The sequence below is a fragment of the Camellia sinensis genome, chromosome 8 (genome assembly GCF_055761805.1).
Source record: "Camellia sinensis isolate YWXY chromosome 8, ASM5576180v1, whole genome shotgun sequence".
NCBI lineage: Eukaryota > Viridiplantae > Streptophyta > Magnoliopsida > Ericales > Theaceae > Camellia > Camellia sinensis.
Window position 1 is genome coordinate 23,824,663 of NC_138968.1, and position 17,690 is coordinate 23,842,352.

General features: G+C 32.7%; 1 protein-coding gene and 1 long non-coding RNA gene across 8 annotated transcripts in view; one reads left to right on the forward strand and one right to left on the reverse strand.

Moving 5' to 3' along the window:
* The window catches only part of LOC114316937 (receptor-like protein EIX1), a 229,248-nt gene extending 217,260 nt beyond the window's left edge, over positions 1 to 11,988 (forward strand). Inside the window, exons 1-4 of one of the 7 annotated variants that reach the window (XM_082882267.1) lie at positions 1,094 to 1,885; positions 8,945 to 8,986; positions 10,801 to 10,871; positions 10,967 to 11,988. In XM_082882267.1, coding sequence (XP_082738393.1) covers positions 1,283 to 1,885; positions 8,945 to 8,986; positions 10,801 to 10,869 — 714 coding nt within the window. In that variant the 5' untranslated portion in view covers positions 1,094 to 1,282 and the 3' untranslated portion in view covers positions 10,870 to 10,871; positions 10,967 to 11,988. The other 6 variants (XM_082882266.1, XM_082882270.1, XM_082882268.1 and 3 more) reach the window with 6 other exon arrangements.
* LOC145796855 (uncharacterized) lies at positions 1,007 to 6,536 on the reverse strand. Its single transcript, XR_014337463.1, has 3 exons — positions 6,021 to 6,536; positions 1,143 to 2,852; positions 1,007 to 1,070 (listed from the first exon to the last, which is right to left on the reverse strand). It is a non-coding gene; the product is annotated as an uncharacterized LOC145796855 (long non-coding RNA).
* Positions 11,989 to 17,690: the final 5,702 nt, after the last annotated feature.

Genomic DNA, 17,690 nt, shown 5'->3' on the forward strand with positions numbered 1-17,690 from the left:
AATTATTTCTACCCTCCTAAAAGATAAAATTATATAAAAATTATGTGTTTTTAATTTTTTTTCACCAATTTAATTTTTAGTTTCTTAGAAAAAGATTTTGAAAATAGATTTTGAAAATCAAACTAAACAGAACTTTATAACTAAGAAAGTTTCAACATTATTCATTAAAAAAATATCATTAAGTTTCAAATAACACACAAGTTAACAGACATTAAATAAGTTGTGTGACAACTTTGCCCTTAAAATGGACCGTTTGCAAATAAAACATCTTTGACTGTCTTTATTTGGAATAAGTTTCAAAATCCAAGGCCAAATGTATCACAATTGAAAAATCAAAGACCAAAGTGACACAAGCTCTAAATTACAGGAACTGTTAGCGTAATTCGCCCTTAAAAAAAATGGTCTATTTTTTAAAACATAATTATTGTTCAATTTGTTAAAAACAAATACAATAAAATGTAAAAGTAATAATTATTTGATTGACGTAATTTTTTATTTATTTATAAATGATATATACTAAGAGCCTTATAAAATGAACAATTAAAATTATCAAAACGGACCTATGAACCCCACAAACCTTTCAAGTTTTTTAAAATTTAGATTTGAATTTTAAAGAAGCACAATATAAATATGTAAGAAGAACAAAAAATTAGAATATTAAAGTGAATACTCTCGTTTAATACTGTATTTAGTTAGGAGATTGAGAAAATAATTTAAAAAAAGAAATAAAAAAGATAGATAAAATATAAGTAAAATATACTTATTTTTTATATAACATTACACATTTTTTTATTTTGTTTCTAAAATTCTTCTAAAATCCTCAACCAAACATAGGGTAATTGCAGGCACCCGTGCATGTAATTCTATTTACTACATTGTGTGAACTTTCATTGATTGGTGATACGATGACGTCATATTCCCGTCATACTTGATATTTATTTGGGTAGGACTTGCATAGTTAAAAGATAGTCTAGACTCTGTCATACTTGATATTTACTTGTGTAGGACTTACCATAGTTTGTGTAGGACTTACCATAGTTAAAAGATAGTCTAGACTGGACTTTGATCGTCTCCCTTTATAAAGCAACCCTTCATTACGATTTAATAAACCATCCTGAGTGATCCTATTTTCTCATAAATACCACCCTTTATAAAGCAACCCTTCATTACGATTTAATAAACCATCCTGAGTGATCCTATTTTCTCATAAATACCCCCATTATTCATTGTGCAAGTTGCTCATAACTCCACAGTAGTATTTAGAACCACTGAAATTCTCAATATGAGGAAATTCTTCACTATTGGGCTCCTTTTAGTTGTGCTGTTTTGTTTTGAAACAGCTAAGCCCTGTTTATGCAGTGCTTTAACCAACAGTTGTGTAGAAGATGAGAGACTAGCTCTTCTGAAGTTCAAACATGGTCTCACAGACGGTTCGCTTCAATTGTCATCTTGGCATGGCCAAGATTGTTGCAACTGGACAGGAGTACAATGTGATGGAATTACTGGCCATGTTGTCAAGCTTGATCTCCATGTTGACACTTATAACACGATGATCAACTCCTCTGCCCAGAATAAAGTTGACTCTTGTTTGCTTGAATTGAAATATCTGAATCACTTGGACTTAAGTGGAAACAAATTTCAAGGTAGCCCAATCCCCGACTTCTTTGGAGCGATGACAAAGTTGAGGTATCTCAATTTGTCTGATACAGGGTTCAGCGGAATGGTTCCCCATCATCTCGGAAATCTTTCTAGCTTGCGTGTTCTTGATCTTAACAGTAATTCTGACGTAACAATAGATGATTTCACATGGGTTTCTCGTCTTTCATCATTGCAATACCTTGACATGAGTACAGTGAATCTTAGTGAAGCGCACAATTTGCCCAAGGTACTAAACATGCTTCCTTCTTTGCTAGAGTTGCGTTTGTCATATTGTGGACTTGATAATAGTCATTTATCTCATATGTATGTGAACTCTACAGTTTCTAATGTTCACTACCTAGATCTTGGCCATAATTCATTTGAAGGTGAATTTCCGAGTCGTCTCAGTAACATGACTTCTTTAAGAGTCCTTGATCTTTCGTTCAATTATTTTAATTCTTCTATTCCTCTCTATCTCGAAAACCTTAAGAGCCTTGAACGTCTCAATCTTGGCTTCAATCAATTTAACCACACTGGTGGGTTTCTGAGGCTCTTGTCGAATCACTGTAGCTTGAAATCATTTGATATGAGTCAAAACCAAATCCTTGGAGAGGATATGTCCACACTTGACAAAAATTTATCTAGATGCACCACGTATGATTTAGAGACATTGATTTTAAGTGGTGATGGATTCACCGGTCATTTACCGAATTGGCTGGGACAACTTAAGCATCTGAAAGACCTTGATCTTTTAGGTAACTCATTTAATGGTTCGATTCCAGCATGTTTGGGAAGATTGTCATACTTGCAGAATTTACTCCTTGGTGGTAATCTGTTGACTGGAGATATCCCACCATCACTAGGGAACTTGTCAACCTTGGGAGTTTTAGATCTTTCTTCCAATAAGTTAAATGGGACCATTCCTATTTCTATTGGACAACTATCAAACCTCAAGATCTTAGATCTCTCTTTTAATTCCCTAGAAGGTGTAGTCTCTGAAGCTCATTTTGCCAACCTGTCAATGTTAGAAGAATTGAAGATAGGTTCTGAATTCTTGACATTGAAGTTGAGATCTGAATGGATACCTCCTTTTCAATTGGCAACCTTTTCACTCTGGAATTGCAAATTCGGGACTCAATTTCCTCAATGGCTTCAAACACAAAAGAAACTTTTGTATCTGGATATTGTCAATACGAGCATGTCAGGAACCCTACCTGTTAAAACATTTAACATGTATTATTGATTTATTGTTGTCTTACAAGATTGTTGTGTATTACAAATATTGAGGTGCTTATTATATAGGAGAGGATTTTGGGAGTAGGTGAAGATGGGAGTGGAGGTGGTAGGTGGAGTGTAGTAGGTAAGGGTGAATTGGTGGTAGGTGTAGGTAAATTCTAACAGCCCCCCGCAAACTCAAGGAGGATAGGAACTAACCAACTTGAGTTTGGAGAGAGTTACAAAACAAGAAAATACATAAAAATAAAAAAAAAGATAGGAGACACTGTATGGTCGTGTCAGACCGTTGGTGAAGATACTGAAAGGTGGTGCCATAACGTGGTAGAGGACACTGGATGGGTGTGCCATAACTGTGTAGAGGACACTGGATGGTGGTGTCATAACGGTGTAGAGGACACTGTATGGTGGTGTCATAACGGTGTAGAGGACACTGTATGGTGGTGTCATAACGTGGTAGAGGACACTGTATACTAACCGGAATCAATGTCGGGACAGTTTATAGGGTCATGTCGGACCGTTGTAGATGCTAACCGGAATCAGATGTCGGGACAGTTTATAGGGTCATGTCGGACCGTTGAAGATGCTAACCGGAATCAAAGTCGGGACAGTTTATAGGGTCATGTCGGACCGTTGAAAAAGTTGCACCCTCAAAAAGTGTGCCCAAATTTGTCAAAAGGCGTGCCATCAAAAGGCGTGCCCAATTCATCAAAAGGTGTGCCGGACATGATGGCGAGGCACGTGGGTGCCTTGGTTGGCGCGCCCATTTGTCGGCTGGTGGAAAGAGGCACGCGATGCGCGTGGCTGCCTCGGCTATAAGACGGAGGCTGAGGCTGAGGCAAAAAAAAAAAAAAACTTGCGAGCGATAGTCTGAGAGAGATTTCTGAGAGAGATTCTGTAACACTCTGTTTTCTGAGAGAGAGTTCTGAGAGATATACTGTGTGACACTCTGTTGCCTAGAAAATGGCTTCATCGTCTTCCCGCGGGCTGCTCACCCTCTTTCCCGACCTCAATGAGTCAACGAGAGAGAGAACTGGTGCGGTGGCACTGGAAACTCATCCAAGCGCCCCGGAGTTTGCTCCGTTGAACTTTCCGATGCGGTCGGTGGAGCAAAAAATGGCAGGGCAAACAGATATTGAAGCCAATCAATATACACTGAAGTCATGTGTGGAAACCATGACTGCGGTTACAAATTTGTCGAACCGGCTGCAGAGTAGAACAAATGAGGTGCAGCATTTGAACGGCCAACTGGCTCTGCTCCAACGCATGTATAAGGATGCGCGAGCAGAGATAAGTGTGTTGAAGACGGAAAATAAGGAGCTGAAACGGAAGGCCACCGTGATGTTCCGTTTTGGAGGTCCACCATATGCTGCAGTGGAGGAGTATGGGGGAGTGAACGTGCTTGGTGGACAAGGAAACACGGAGGCAACACCGGCAAGGGCCGTCCAGGACGGAGGCAAGAAGAAGAGACCTGCAGCAGAGTAGAGAAGAAAAATCCCACTGTGGGTGTGGGTGGTTTGTTTTGGTTTGTGTTTTTTTTTTTTTTTTTTTTTTTTTTTTTTTTTTTTTTTTTTTTTTTTTGTAAAATGGTGATCGGGGTGAGCCCCAACATGAATAAAATGAGTGTGGTGTGCAGTTCTTCTTCTGCCTTTTTTTTGTTTTGTCTTGTTTTGTTTTTTTTTTTTTTTTTTTTTTGTTTTTTTTTGTTTTGTGTGGTTGTGCAAAAATAAAAAAAAATAAAAATAATAATAAGAATAATAATAATAAGAATGGTCTGGGCAATATCACACCGATTTTTTTTTTTTTTTTTTTTAATAAAATAAATAAAATAAAAGAAAAGAAAGAAAGTGGAGCAACGGGTGAGGTGCAAAAGGTGATGATAATTGTGTGTGAGTGGAGAATAAAGAAAAGAAAAGAAAGGGGTTGTGTGGCGCTTTTTTTTTTTTTTTTTTTTTTTTTTTTTTTTTTGGAAAAGCATGCTGTGTCCCCCACCATCCAAACACTGAGCTAAACTAATATATAGATATATTAAAAGAAAAAAAATGTGGGAAATAACGTGGGTGGTGTAAAATAGAGGAAAAGAAAAAATAAAAAAAGCAAAAGAAGAAAAGTAAAGTGGGGTTGGTGTGTTGGGGGAATAAAAATAATATATATATATATATATATATAAAAAGAAAATAAGAATCTTTATCACACGGATTGTAAATCTAAAAAAAAAAGTTTTCCATCAGAAAAAGGGAGTGGGCGATATGTGATTCGCCAAGAATGGAATCCTCCAGCTGTTAAGGGCTCGGTGTCGGAGGAGAGAGAATGTTAGCCTTGCTTGTCTCAACAATACACCCATTCATGACCATTTCCTCCAGCATGAAATGTGCTTTCTCTAGATGGAACATGATGTCCAGCTCGCACATATTGCACATATTGCCAAAATGGCGATCCATGGTTTCAACTAAAAGGTGTATGAATTCCAGAATAGAAAGCTCATTTTCTTCATTGTCAACTCCAACCAAGAAGAATAGTGATGCATAGCGCCGGTATACAATCTTGTAGTTCCGATGCTCGACAAAGGAACACTGTTTTTCGGTGCGAGCGAGGCATTTACGAACGATTTCGCCCTCAAGAGCACGTCTTTCGTCAATAGTGAGATACTCGGTATTCATGGCGTCGGAAGTTGTCTCCGGCGAAGAACAAGGGTTTTCGGCCGATATTTGGGTTCTGGGTTGCACTGTAATCGAGATGGCCACCGGGTCTCCGCCGTGGCCGGAGGTGAACGACCCTGTTTCGGCCCTGGACCGGATTGGGTGTTCCGGCGATGTACCAGAGTTTCCGAGATGGTTTTCCGAGCTGGCAAAAGATTTTCTGAGCAAGTGTTTGAAGAGAGGTTGAGGTCCGGCGGACGGCTAAGGTGAGGTTGCCGCCCGCCGGTGAAGCGAAAATATTAGGTTCTAAACCCGCTCTGATACCATGTTAAAACACATGTATTATTGATTTATTGTTGTCTTACAAGATTGTTGTGTATTACAAATATTGAGGTGCTTATTATATAGGAGAGGATTTTGGGAGTAGGTGAAGATGGGAGTGGAGGTGGTAGGTGGAGTGTAGTAGGTAAGGGTGAATTGGTGGTAGGTGTAGGTAAATTCTAACACTACCTGAATGGCTTCATGACATGAATCTCTTGGTATTGGGTCTCCCTAACAACCATATCAGTGGACCAATTCCAAACCTTCCTACCACTTTATTCATAGTTGATCTCTCCAATAACTTCATTTCAGGACCTCTTCCTCAAAATATTGGAGATATGGTTGCTTTGTCATCTTTGTATGTGGTTGGTAATTTGATAAATGGTTCTATTCCAAAGTCATTTTGCAAAATTCTAAATTTGGAATATCTCGATCTTTCCAAAAATATGTTATCTGGAAATCTTCCTCATTGTTTGGGGGAACTCTCCAACCTATCCATTTTGAAATTTGCATCCAACAACCTTTCAGGAGTTATTCCAAACTCTATCGGACATTTGACTACTCTCCTGGGGTTATATTTGAATAACAATAGTCTTTATGGAGAGCTTCCTTCCACTTTGGGAAATTGCAGTAGTTTAGCATATTTGAATCTTGGTGAGAATGGATTCAAAGGAAACATACCTAGATGGATTGGAGAATTTAAAGACTTGGCCATTTTGAGATTGCGTAAGAATATGTTCAATGGTAGTATTCCTTCGCAGTTATGCCGACTGCCTCAACTCCAAATCATGGACCTTGCAGATAATAATTTAGAAGGAACCATCCCTCGTTGTTTTGGCAATCTCAATGGCATGATTTTGAATGAAACTGGTATACGATATAATTTAGGAGGATGGTTGGACGAGAACATAATACAAATCATGAAAGGAAATGAACTTGAATACACCACTGCACTATTGTATGTTGCCAACATGGACCTTTCAAGGAATAATCTGATTGGAACAATCCCTGAAGAACTGACGCTTCTTTCTGGTTTGCGTGGGCTGAATTTATCACATAATAATCTGAGAGGAAGCATCCCTAAGAATATCAGTGGCTTCAAGTCATTGGAATCTCTTGATTTCTCTAACAACCAACTTTCAGGCACAATTCCGGAGAGTATGTCTGCTTTGACTTTTTTGAGCCACTTGAACCTGTCATACAACAACTTCTCCGGACGTATTCCAACTGGAAAGCAACTCCAAACCTTTGATGATCCTTCTGTTTACACTGGCAACAATGAACTCTGTGGAGCTCCGCTACCAAAGAAATGCCCCGGTGATGAACATTCACAATCTCCGACAAGTTTAATCCCAAGTCATGTACAAAAACATGACAGAGATGAAGCTGAAACGGTATGGTTTTACCTGGTTATAATGAGTGGTTATGCCACAGGACTATGGGGAGTTATTGGAGTTTTGTTGTTGAAGAAGAACTGGAGACATGCTTATTTTCAGTTTGTGGCTCGGATGACTCGGATGAATAAGTAGATTTTCAAATAAAAACCAAATGTTTACCATGTATCTATTTGGTATGTAGACCTATGTATCTTTCTCCCCTTCTCTATCTTTCTATGTTGTATGTGTAAGTGGGGTGGTGGCTATGCAGTTTTCAATTCAAGTATTGCTATTCAAGTTCAAAAGTTAGATTTACTTTATAAATTAATGATGTGTTAAAAAGATGATTGGTTGATAATTAAATATTTTTTAATTATCAACAAATCATCTTCTTGACGCATCACTAAGTTTAGAAAGTGGATCTAAAAAATGGACTTGTATACCATTTTCCTTTCATTTTATACATCTGGATCTTGTTTTTGTTTTTCTTATATTTGTTTGGAGTTTTTTCTCTGTTGTTTTGAGAGTTTCTTTGCAATAATGATATATGCCATATTTGATCTTTATTGTAATTGTAATTCAGTAAATTTCATTATAACATGAGACTTGGTTTGAAAAAAAATAAAAATAAAAATAGTGAACTGTGTAACCTTAAATTTATTTTGTCGTTGGATACACTCCAGGTAATTGTATTCCATAACACACCTCTCTCTCTCTCTCTCTCTCTCTCTCTCTCTCTGTACATGTGTGTTTTGTATAGTCATTTGGGATTGTGATCCTCTCTTTTATTGTTTATCTATTTATTATTTAGGAAAATTATCTATACACTTTTTGATATTTATTTAAAATATAAATTATTCTTTATGATTTTATAAATTACATTTCTTTTTCTAATAGTATAACAAATGACTCATTTTTATTAATAAATTATCAAGTTAATTAATTTTTAATGTTGTCAAAAATATATTTTAATTAACAATTCAAGTAATTTTATTGTTATAAAGGAGAGTTGTTATTTTCTCTATTAATTTTATTAAATTAAAAATTCTGATGAAAGGATTTATAATTTTCAAAATCACAACAGGTTATCCGTATTTTAAACAAATATTAGGAGTGTATTTATAATTTATCTTCTTTTTTTTTTTATCAAAAGTGAATCTCATCATGTTAATATTTATTACAATTTTTTTTTTATAATTTTGTAATTTAATTATATGAATGCTTGCTCTCTTCAATCGAAAATGCATGATCAACTATTTCATTTGCAAATTCTGAGTCTTCTCCAAATCCTGTCCGCCATGTGGTACAAAATCTGTAAATTTTATCATCATTTAATTATAATAAATTAAATATTTTTTTTTCAAAAACTCTTGACTCGTGAAAATTATTTTTTTAAAAATTTAATAAGTAAACAGAAAAACTAGGGACAACGAATTTGGTTTTTTTATTTTTTATTTTTTAAATGAGGGGGTTTTTTCTCAACTTGTGTTTTAATAAAAATTTTCGTGATCTTATTTCCGTGGCACATAGAAGAGCTGATAAGTAAATTTTTTAAATTACTAGTCGTGTGAACTTTTAATTTCGGAATAGTCTACATGGGGATGAATCTCGATCCCGGAGAGCTTCTTGCTGTCAAACAGGTCGATTCTTGTGTGCTTATTATGTTCGGTTTCTCTTTTTGCTGAGTTTGATTTTTGAGTTAATTCTGGTTTTGTTGATGGGTTATTGATTGTTCAGGTGTTGATTGCGTCGAATGGTGCTTCGAAGGAGAAAGCACAGGTTGGATCAAATGCTATTGTTATATACACGGTTCCTTATTAATTGAAGCATTGCAATTTGCATCATTGTTAGGTTTAGGTTGGATCAAATGCTATTGTTATATATACCAGTTCCTTCTATGCATTAATTGAAGCATTTTATCATTGTTAGGTTTTCTTCTTGCATGCATCAATTACTTTTCCTAATATATGTTAAGATGATGTTATTTGGTCTTAATCTTCTATCTGGTTGCTCAGAATTTGTTTTCTAAGGTTACATCAAATGCAATATTCAAAATTAGTAACTACCTGCATTGCAGAGCAGTACTCCATCATCATCATCATCATCATCATCATCATTATTGTTATCATGCAATGCATTGCATTGCGTGGACAATTTAGAGCATTCAAACCCTAGATTTCTTTGATATATTCCACTTCTTTGGATTTGCCGTTTCAATTCGTCAAGTTTTCCTTCTTCTTGTTTGAATGAATACAACAATCAATCCTTGAACATTATGCTTAATAGGATATTGGGATAGTTTCTGACGGGCTATATCAATTTATTTTATTTTATTATCCTGTTGTTATCAACAGAAAAGTTTTATAATACATTAATGGGATTTTGGGATTTCATGGACTAGACGATTGAAATAATCTAAAGTAAAGAATTGATGAATTTTTTCTTTAAACACAAAACTATGTTGAAACTATTTGGTTTTTAGGAATTTGTAATGTAATGAAAAATAGTTAAATGATTTTGTGTTATGGTTTCCATTGTATTTGTACAAGCATGAGGTTTAGCAAACAATATGAAGGTTTTCTTTTTTCACTAAAAGCCAATCTAAATTCTAAAGGGCTTTATTGCTGTGGTGGATTTTAGGATTAGAAGCATTATTTGAAGAGAAAAGGGGTGTGTGTAAATGGGTGTGATCGTAGATTGTTGATGAGGGAGTGGTTGATAGACCTTGAAGAGGGGGCTATATATGTGTTGAAAGCTAAATATGTGTTGAAGCTAAATCCATTTTGGAATGGAGTTTGGTTTTGTGTAGTTAACTCATAATGATAGAGTCACGAGTTAAAAATAATTGTGGAATAATAGCCTAATCTAGATATAGGGATTAGTAAATAAGAAACTTTCATTCACTAGATACTACTTTTGAAAGGGGTTTCATTTTGTTTTTAGTTAATTGATCATGACAAAAATAGGTGTTTGAAGTGATGGTTGAATAGTTGGAACTAGATTAAATGTAAATAACAAGAACCACCACCATTGTCGCCTGCATTTCAGGAATAGGTTGGATGTCCACCTCCTAATTGAAGAATATATATAATTACATATGCCACATTTTAAAACCTTAGTGATATACATATCTATATTCTGTGATAATTGACAAGCTTAAGACTCCATTGGGATACAAGTAATGCAATTGCAAACAATTTACTGAAGAATATATAATGTAAGATGGATTGTGCAGGTATGTCTAGCCTATTTCTTGGGATTTTGAGGAATGCCATTTTTTAGTAGTATTTGAGAACTGTTTGATATTATCACTAACTTCAAAGTTTATTTGGACCAAGGTAATTTTTGGATTATAGAAAACATTGTATTGTTGCTGATGCTGTTGATAGGACCTATTCTACTGATTTTGTTTTTTCATCTTCCCCCAAGTCAAAATACAATGATACTGATTCGTTAATGTTTTGGGACTTCATTATAGATTGCAAAGTCGTAGCTGCTATTAACAGCTTCAAGTTAACTAATATTGAATCAAGAATAACTCGCTCCTTTGTCCGTAGTTTATTCATTGCTGAACATTAAACTGGTTTTTGCAGCCAAAATACATCGATGGCAACTCAAACCAGAGGCCTAATTCGAGACCAGAATCTAAATGTTCACTTTGATGGTACTGTACTTATTCATTTCCCCCCCATGATTGTCTATAATCCAATCTGTTGATCAGATCTCATGGTGGTTTAACTTTTATGTCTACTGCAGCAGCTCCTTTTGGGGTAAAGTCCAATGTCTTGAAGGCACAGAAGAATGGAGGCCTCGGTGGAAGGAAGGTGCGTAACAATGTATCTATCTCAGGGAGGCCTTCCACACTTCAGACATCAAAGAAGCACAACCCAAAGAATGTGATCTCTATTGGAGAAGATATTGGTCCCTCTAAAATGACATCTTTTGGACGAAAAAGAAATGTTTCGAAGGCTCCAAAGAAAGCACAAGCTGGTGGCAGAAAAGCACTCAGTGACCTCACAAACTCCGGGAAACATCCACATCAGGCATCAAAGAAGAGTCAGGATAAGAAGTTGACTGTTGTAGAGGAACAATTTCTGCATAATCATCAGGAATGCATCAAGGCACAGAGGAATGCCAAAACCATTGCCAAAACCACTCAGTGACCTCACAAGCTATTTGCACTAGATAGATAAGGGTACTGTCTCTTTTATTCTTCTGAGAAACCTACTAACATTTATTTGCCTTCATATATAGATGGTTACTCAATGCAGTTAGGCTCTCCACTGTCAGGGAAATTGAAGGTCGGTACACATTTTGATCTCACTTCATAAAATGTTTATCCTTTTCTTTTTGGGTTTTCATGATTCGGGTATTCAAGATCAACACAATGACATACTATCTTCTTTTTCTTTCTTGTTTTTGTTGTTGTGCCTGAGAGTCCCCTTTGGTACTTGGAGATGGAAGAGATGTTTGAGCTTGAGTATGAAGATCAATCTCAGTGGAAGAAGCCTAGCGTACAAAGTCCTTGTGGAAGTCCAATTTCACGTTGAAGCACTCACTACTCCCAGATGATGCTCCTGTCCAATCTCATTATTAGCCCTTCGTTGTTTACGATAAATGATTTCATTTTTGTAATTTTTTAATTGCTAACAAACGAACTTAAATGGGTATCAGAAACCAAACAAAACTTGGTGATGTGTACATAACGCAACTTGAGTTGTAAAGTTTTCTGCTATGCATTAGCAAGTAAATAAAATTATTAATAAGTTTTATTTTGTTCACAAGATTATTATTGAATCCTATTAGTTTTATTATGGACACTAAGTTTTTATTTTTTTTAATAAAATATTTTGAAAAAATTCAGTTCCTTATAATGGTGAATTCTATCTATATCAATTTTATGCTTCTCATTTGATATGAACAAAAAATTTATAAGCGATTTTAATTTACTTAAATAATAGTTTTTCAATTGTATAAATTAAAAATATTATATTAATCAAACCCTTAAACAACAATTGAATCGAAAGAACTCTAGCATGAAATTCATTATTTTCTATTATTTGAAATTGTGATTTTATTATTATTATTTTTAGGGTAAACTATCAATAGGTCTTACTAATTAGACTTAATTTTCATCAAGTGCAATTAAAAATAAATCGTAATAAAATGGTTGTCAAAAATAATTTTTTTTGATGATTTTTTGCATGTCACCAAATTTTACAATTAATGACTTTTTTTTGTCAAGATTTTTATAAATTGTCACTAAAACTTACAATTAGTTACTTTTTGTGACATTTTTCAAACTGTCGTTGAAAGTTGAAAATTAATGAAGCTTTTTTGTGATGATTTTTTTAAACTGCCACTAAAACTTATAATTAGTAACATTTGTTGTGACAATTTTCAAATTGTGCTAAAAATTAACAATTAGTAAATTTTTTTTAATAGTGTTTGATGAAAAACACTATTAATTTTCACAGGACCAATTGGATAATAAATCCATCTATTAGAACCTACACGTAAGTCTCAATTTTTTTATGGTAAGTAATCCTAAGAGACAAATTTTTATTAGAGTTATTTTTTGATAAATCCTCTTTCTAAGTATTTTATTCCATCTGACCTATCTTTTTTTTTTAGTATTTCATTAGGTCCTGTTTAATGTAATATGGCCAAATCATTCTTCTAATTTTTTGCTCATGTTTCCAATTTGAAACTAATACGCAATAAAAATAACAAGTTTCTCATTTCATGGAAAAAAATCTCTCCCCTATTCTATGGATAAAATGTCTCTCTCATTCTAAAGAGAAAATATCTCTTTCTATGAAGAAAATTTCAAATTATGAACTTTCAACTTTTTTATAAAGTGAAATTTTAAAAATAACGCAACAAAAAACCTGAACGAAAATCAAAATACAATGTGAATGTTTACAGTAAACAACAAACATACAACTAATTTTCAAAAAAATAAAACACATACTAAAGTACAATGTGATGTTCACAATAAATAACAAACATACAACTAACCTTTGAAAAACATAACACTCATATACAAATATAATGTGAATATTTACAGTTTATAATTAACATACAATTAACCTTAAAAAAAAATAAAGTCATACTAATGTGAATATTTACACTGCAATATGAAAACATAAAACAATATTGAAAAAAGTAAAAATTGCTTATTTCGATTGTTCAATGGTAACAAAAATGATTGTTCAACCAATAAGCATAGTAACAAAAACAACAAACATAAAACTAACTTTCAAAAAAATAAAATTCGTACCAAATACAATGTGAATGTTCACAATTTATAATTAACATACAACTAGCCTTAAAAAAAACAAACTCATACAAATGTGAACATTTACACTGTAATGTGAAAACATAAAACAAAATTAAAAAAAAGTACAAATCGACTATTTTGATTGTTCAATGGTAACACAAAATAATTGTTTAACCAACAAGTATAGTAACAAAAATAGCAAACATATAACTAACTTTTGGAAAAAAACTTAAAAAAAAAACTCATACCAACATACAATGTCAATATTCATAATTTATAATTAACATGCAACTAGTCTTAAAAAAAATAAAATTATACCAATGTGAACATTCACACTGCAACATGAAAACATGAAACAAAATTGAAAGAAAAAAAAAATCGACTATTCGGATTGTTTAATGGTAACAAAAAATAATTTTTCAAACAAGCATAGTTACAAATAATATATAAAAAATCATCAAACAATATCTAAAAAATATTAAATAGTTCATATATATTGGCGTGTTTTTTTAGAAAAATCTATATATAATCAATGCTAGTATGATAACGTGAATAAACTACACAATACCGGTGGCTACACAAATCAACAAAGAGACTATGGTTTATGTGTAACAATGGCAAAAAAATGATTATTCATCGTCAGTTTATGATCATCTCTGTTGCGAGTTCATCATCATCTTTATTATCGGTCTACAACTAATCTTCTCTTCCAAATGTTATTCCATAGTAGGACCTTAATGCAAAATAATAGTGAAGGAAGATCTTTAATTAAGTGAATCTCTCACATTGAGGTAAAAAAAAAAAAAAATACTAAGAATAATAATATTTTGTATTCTATATGCAATGTTTTATATATACCACAAATAAAATATATTTAATAATTGATATTCTCTCTCCTAAATATATGGTATAATATACACATATATGTATATATATAGATATTATAATAAAAGTATATAAAAGTAAAACAGTCTACATAATAATTCTAATATCAAAAAAAGGACCTATTAGAATATGAGTCTCAATATATGAGATTTGATGCAACATTAGAAATTTTATGGACTTTTGGGCTAAGTCCAGTAAGGGGTTCGTTTACCATGTGCTAAAGTAGCACATCTTTTTATCTTTTTATTTTATTTGGGTCATATCATCTATTATTTAGGTCACATTATCTCTTTATCACATTACATATTTTTTTGTAAAAAAATATATATATACTTATTTAGATTATCCCAAATTTTTCCAAATGAGATTTATAAATAAATCTCCCTTTTTATTATAATCCCATCAATAGAGGTTGGGGCTTAGTGGGTGTAACTTGAGGATTGGGGTTGTGCTCCTTCGAGATCTCATATTCAACTCTCACTATGTGCTAGCGGTAAATATTTGTCGGGTTGGGTTGGGCCGATATTACAAAATAAGAGACTTTGTGTTTATCTAAGTTTGGCCCAGCCCTAACATCGAGTCTTTACATTTACCCAAGCCTAATCCAAAAAATAATTATAAATTTCAAGTCCACCCATTGGGTTATATGTTTGAAAAAAAATTAAAATATTTCATAATTAAATTCAATCACATATTATATATTTTAAATAAATATACTAATATCATTATAAATTGAAAGATTTTGTGTATAAATTGAAAGATTTCTTAAATAAATTCAAGAGCAAATTACACCAGTGGTTCCTATATTTTACTCGTTGTGTCATTTTGATCCTTACACTTTTAATTAACTCGATTTTGACCTTGAATTTTATATTTTAAGTTAATTTGGTCAAATTGAGAACATTGTTAGTGTTTTTTAAGAAAAATTATTACTAAATTAGTTGAGGTTAACTCACTGAGTTTGGTAAGTTTATAATTTTGCCCTTAAAAATATGGCACATGACATTTATGTGTATATTTTTCATAAAAAAATGCTCAAAATCAAATCAATGGAAATTATATGGATTAAAATGACACAATGATCAAATTACAGAGATTATTGTCTTAATTTTCCCTAAATTCAATCAAATATTATAACAAATGTGAGTTTCAATAAAATTAACAAGAAAAAGTCTACATCTAAGAAAAAATATATATTTTAATATATTACGATTAATTAATTAATTTAATAGCAGGCCGAGCTGGATTGGGTTAAAAATAGAAATCCCAAGCCCAGCCCATTAATATATCGGGCTGAAAATATTGGCCCAACCTAACCCTATCAACTAAAACAATCTTCTCAAACCCTACAAAATTGGGGTCGGGTCGGGTCGGGTCGGGTCGGATGGGCTGACAGGCCGACGCTTGTCCCTACTCTGTGATATCAACTTCTTGGGACTACGTCCGCGGAATTAGTTGAGATGTTCGTAAGCTAGTCTGGACACTTGATTATCAAAAAATAAATAAATAAATAAATCTATGCAAAATAATGCTGTGGTGAATTCATATATTTCTTAATGGGTGAGATAATTGAACTATCTTATACTTATATTTTTGTTCACGAAAATTTATTTAATTTTGAATAATTAAAATATTTTTATTAAAATTATTTATGAAATTCTTGGTTTACATTGCAATGAGAATTTAATTTTGAATAATTAAAATATTTTTATTAAAAAATTTAAAATAAAGAAAATCATTTATGGCATTCTTAGTTTACATTTCAATGCGAATGGTAAAATTGAAATAAAATATGCTATTTTGGAGAATTAAACTTTTGCGGAATAATATATAAAAAATAAATAAATTTTCTATTTGATAAGGCTGAAAACTAAAGACTAAAAATTAAGTATTAAGAACTAAATTCTGAATTTTTCAAGTTAAAAAGTTGTTTAATGAAAATTAAAATGCTAAACAAAAAATAATTTGATTTATACGTATAAGATTAAATTTAAAATTTTCATTTTTAAATGGTATATTTCAATTTTTATATTGTGATGGTGGTAGTGGTGGTGATAATAGCGTTGATGGTAGGAATAGTAGGGGTTGCAATACTGGTGGTAGTAAAATAATGATGGTACTTATGGCAAGTGGTAATAGTAGTGGTAGTGTGGCGGTGGTGATGGCATGATGGCGGTAGTGGTACGTAGTGGTGGTGGTGGCAGCATAATAGTGATAGTAGTGATGGTGGTGGTAAGAGCGATGGTGGTGGTGGTAGTGGTGACGGTGGCATGTGGTTGTAGTAGTGGTAGTGGTGTTGGTTGTAGTGGTGGTGCTAGTGGTGAGTTTATAATAGTGTATATATATACCTATGTTAGTAGTTATAAATTCAGTTAGAATTAAGTAAGTTTCATATGATTTAAAAATTTCATAAATTTTAACTTACATTTTAAGAGGTGCTTAAATTTTTAAGTGATCTCAATTATGCTTATCAGACGGGCTTAATTGATTATCACTTAATACATTTAGTTTTAAGTATTTAATGATGTTAATTGTCCATATTGAAACTTAATAGAATTCAATAGTAATTTTCAAAACAAAATAAGAATTATTGATAATTTTTCCTTCAATTTTTGCCATACATTTTATTCACTTCACATTTTTATGTTATGTTTCTATGTCAATTATGTCACTCTTTGTTTTATTTATTTAAATAAATAAATAAATAACATACCCACAATCGTGTAGCCAGGGACTTTGATAATTTTCCTATTATTTTCGCGTTATCTTAATTCTATGCTTATAAATAGATGAAGAGGCGCCTCTTTTGGCGAAGAGAATTGTATTGTTTTCTGATCATACTGAAAACTGTAGCAGCCATGGATGTAATCTTATTCTGTACTGAACTACGTAAATCTTTGTGTTCATGTGTCTTTTTTATTTGTTTAATTCGTTTTATCTTTTTTTATTTATTATTTCATATCTCACCGATCTTTATTAGAAGGAATCAATTCCTAATAAAATGATATGTCAACGATATGATTTTTGCACAACTTGATGTAGAATGAGGGGTGCATCCACAAAATTCCCTACGTATAATTTTTATAGAATTAAGAGAAAATTGTTTGCTCTTTAATAATCTTAAATTTTGTTTACGGCCTATTAAGATACTATGTGCTGTTCGCATGCCCGGTGATCTGGAGGGGCACAATGGTCCATACATTAATTCTCTTTCATCATTTCTTTCTTCTTTTTTTTTTTTTTTTTTTTTTTTTTTTTTTTTTTTTTCAATTGGCACTGTCATCATTTTTTTCTTCTCGTATCTGATGATGTTGA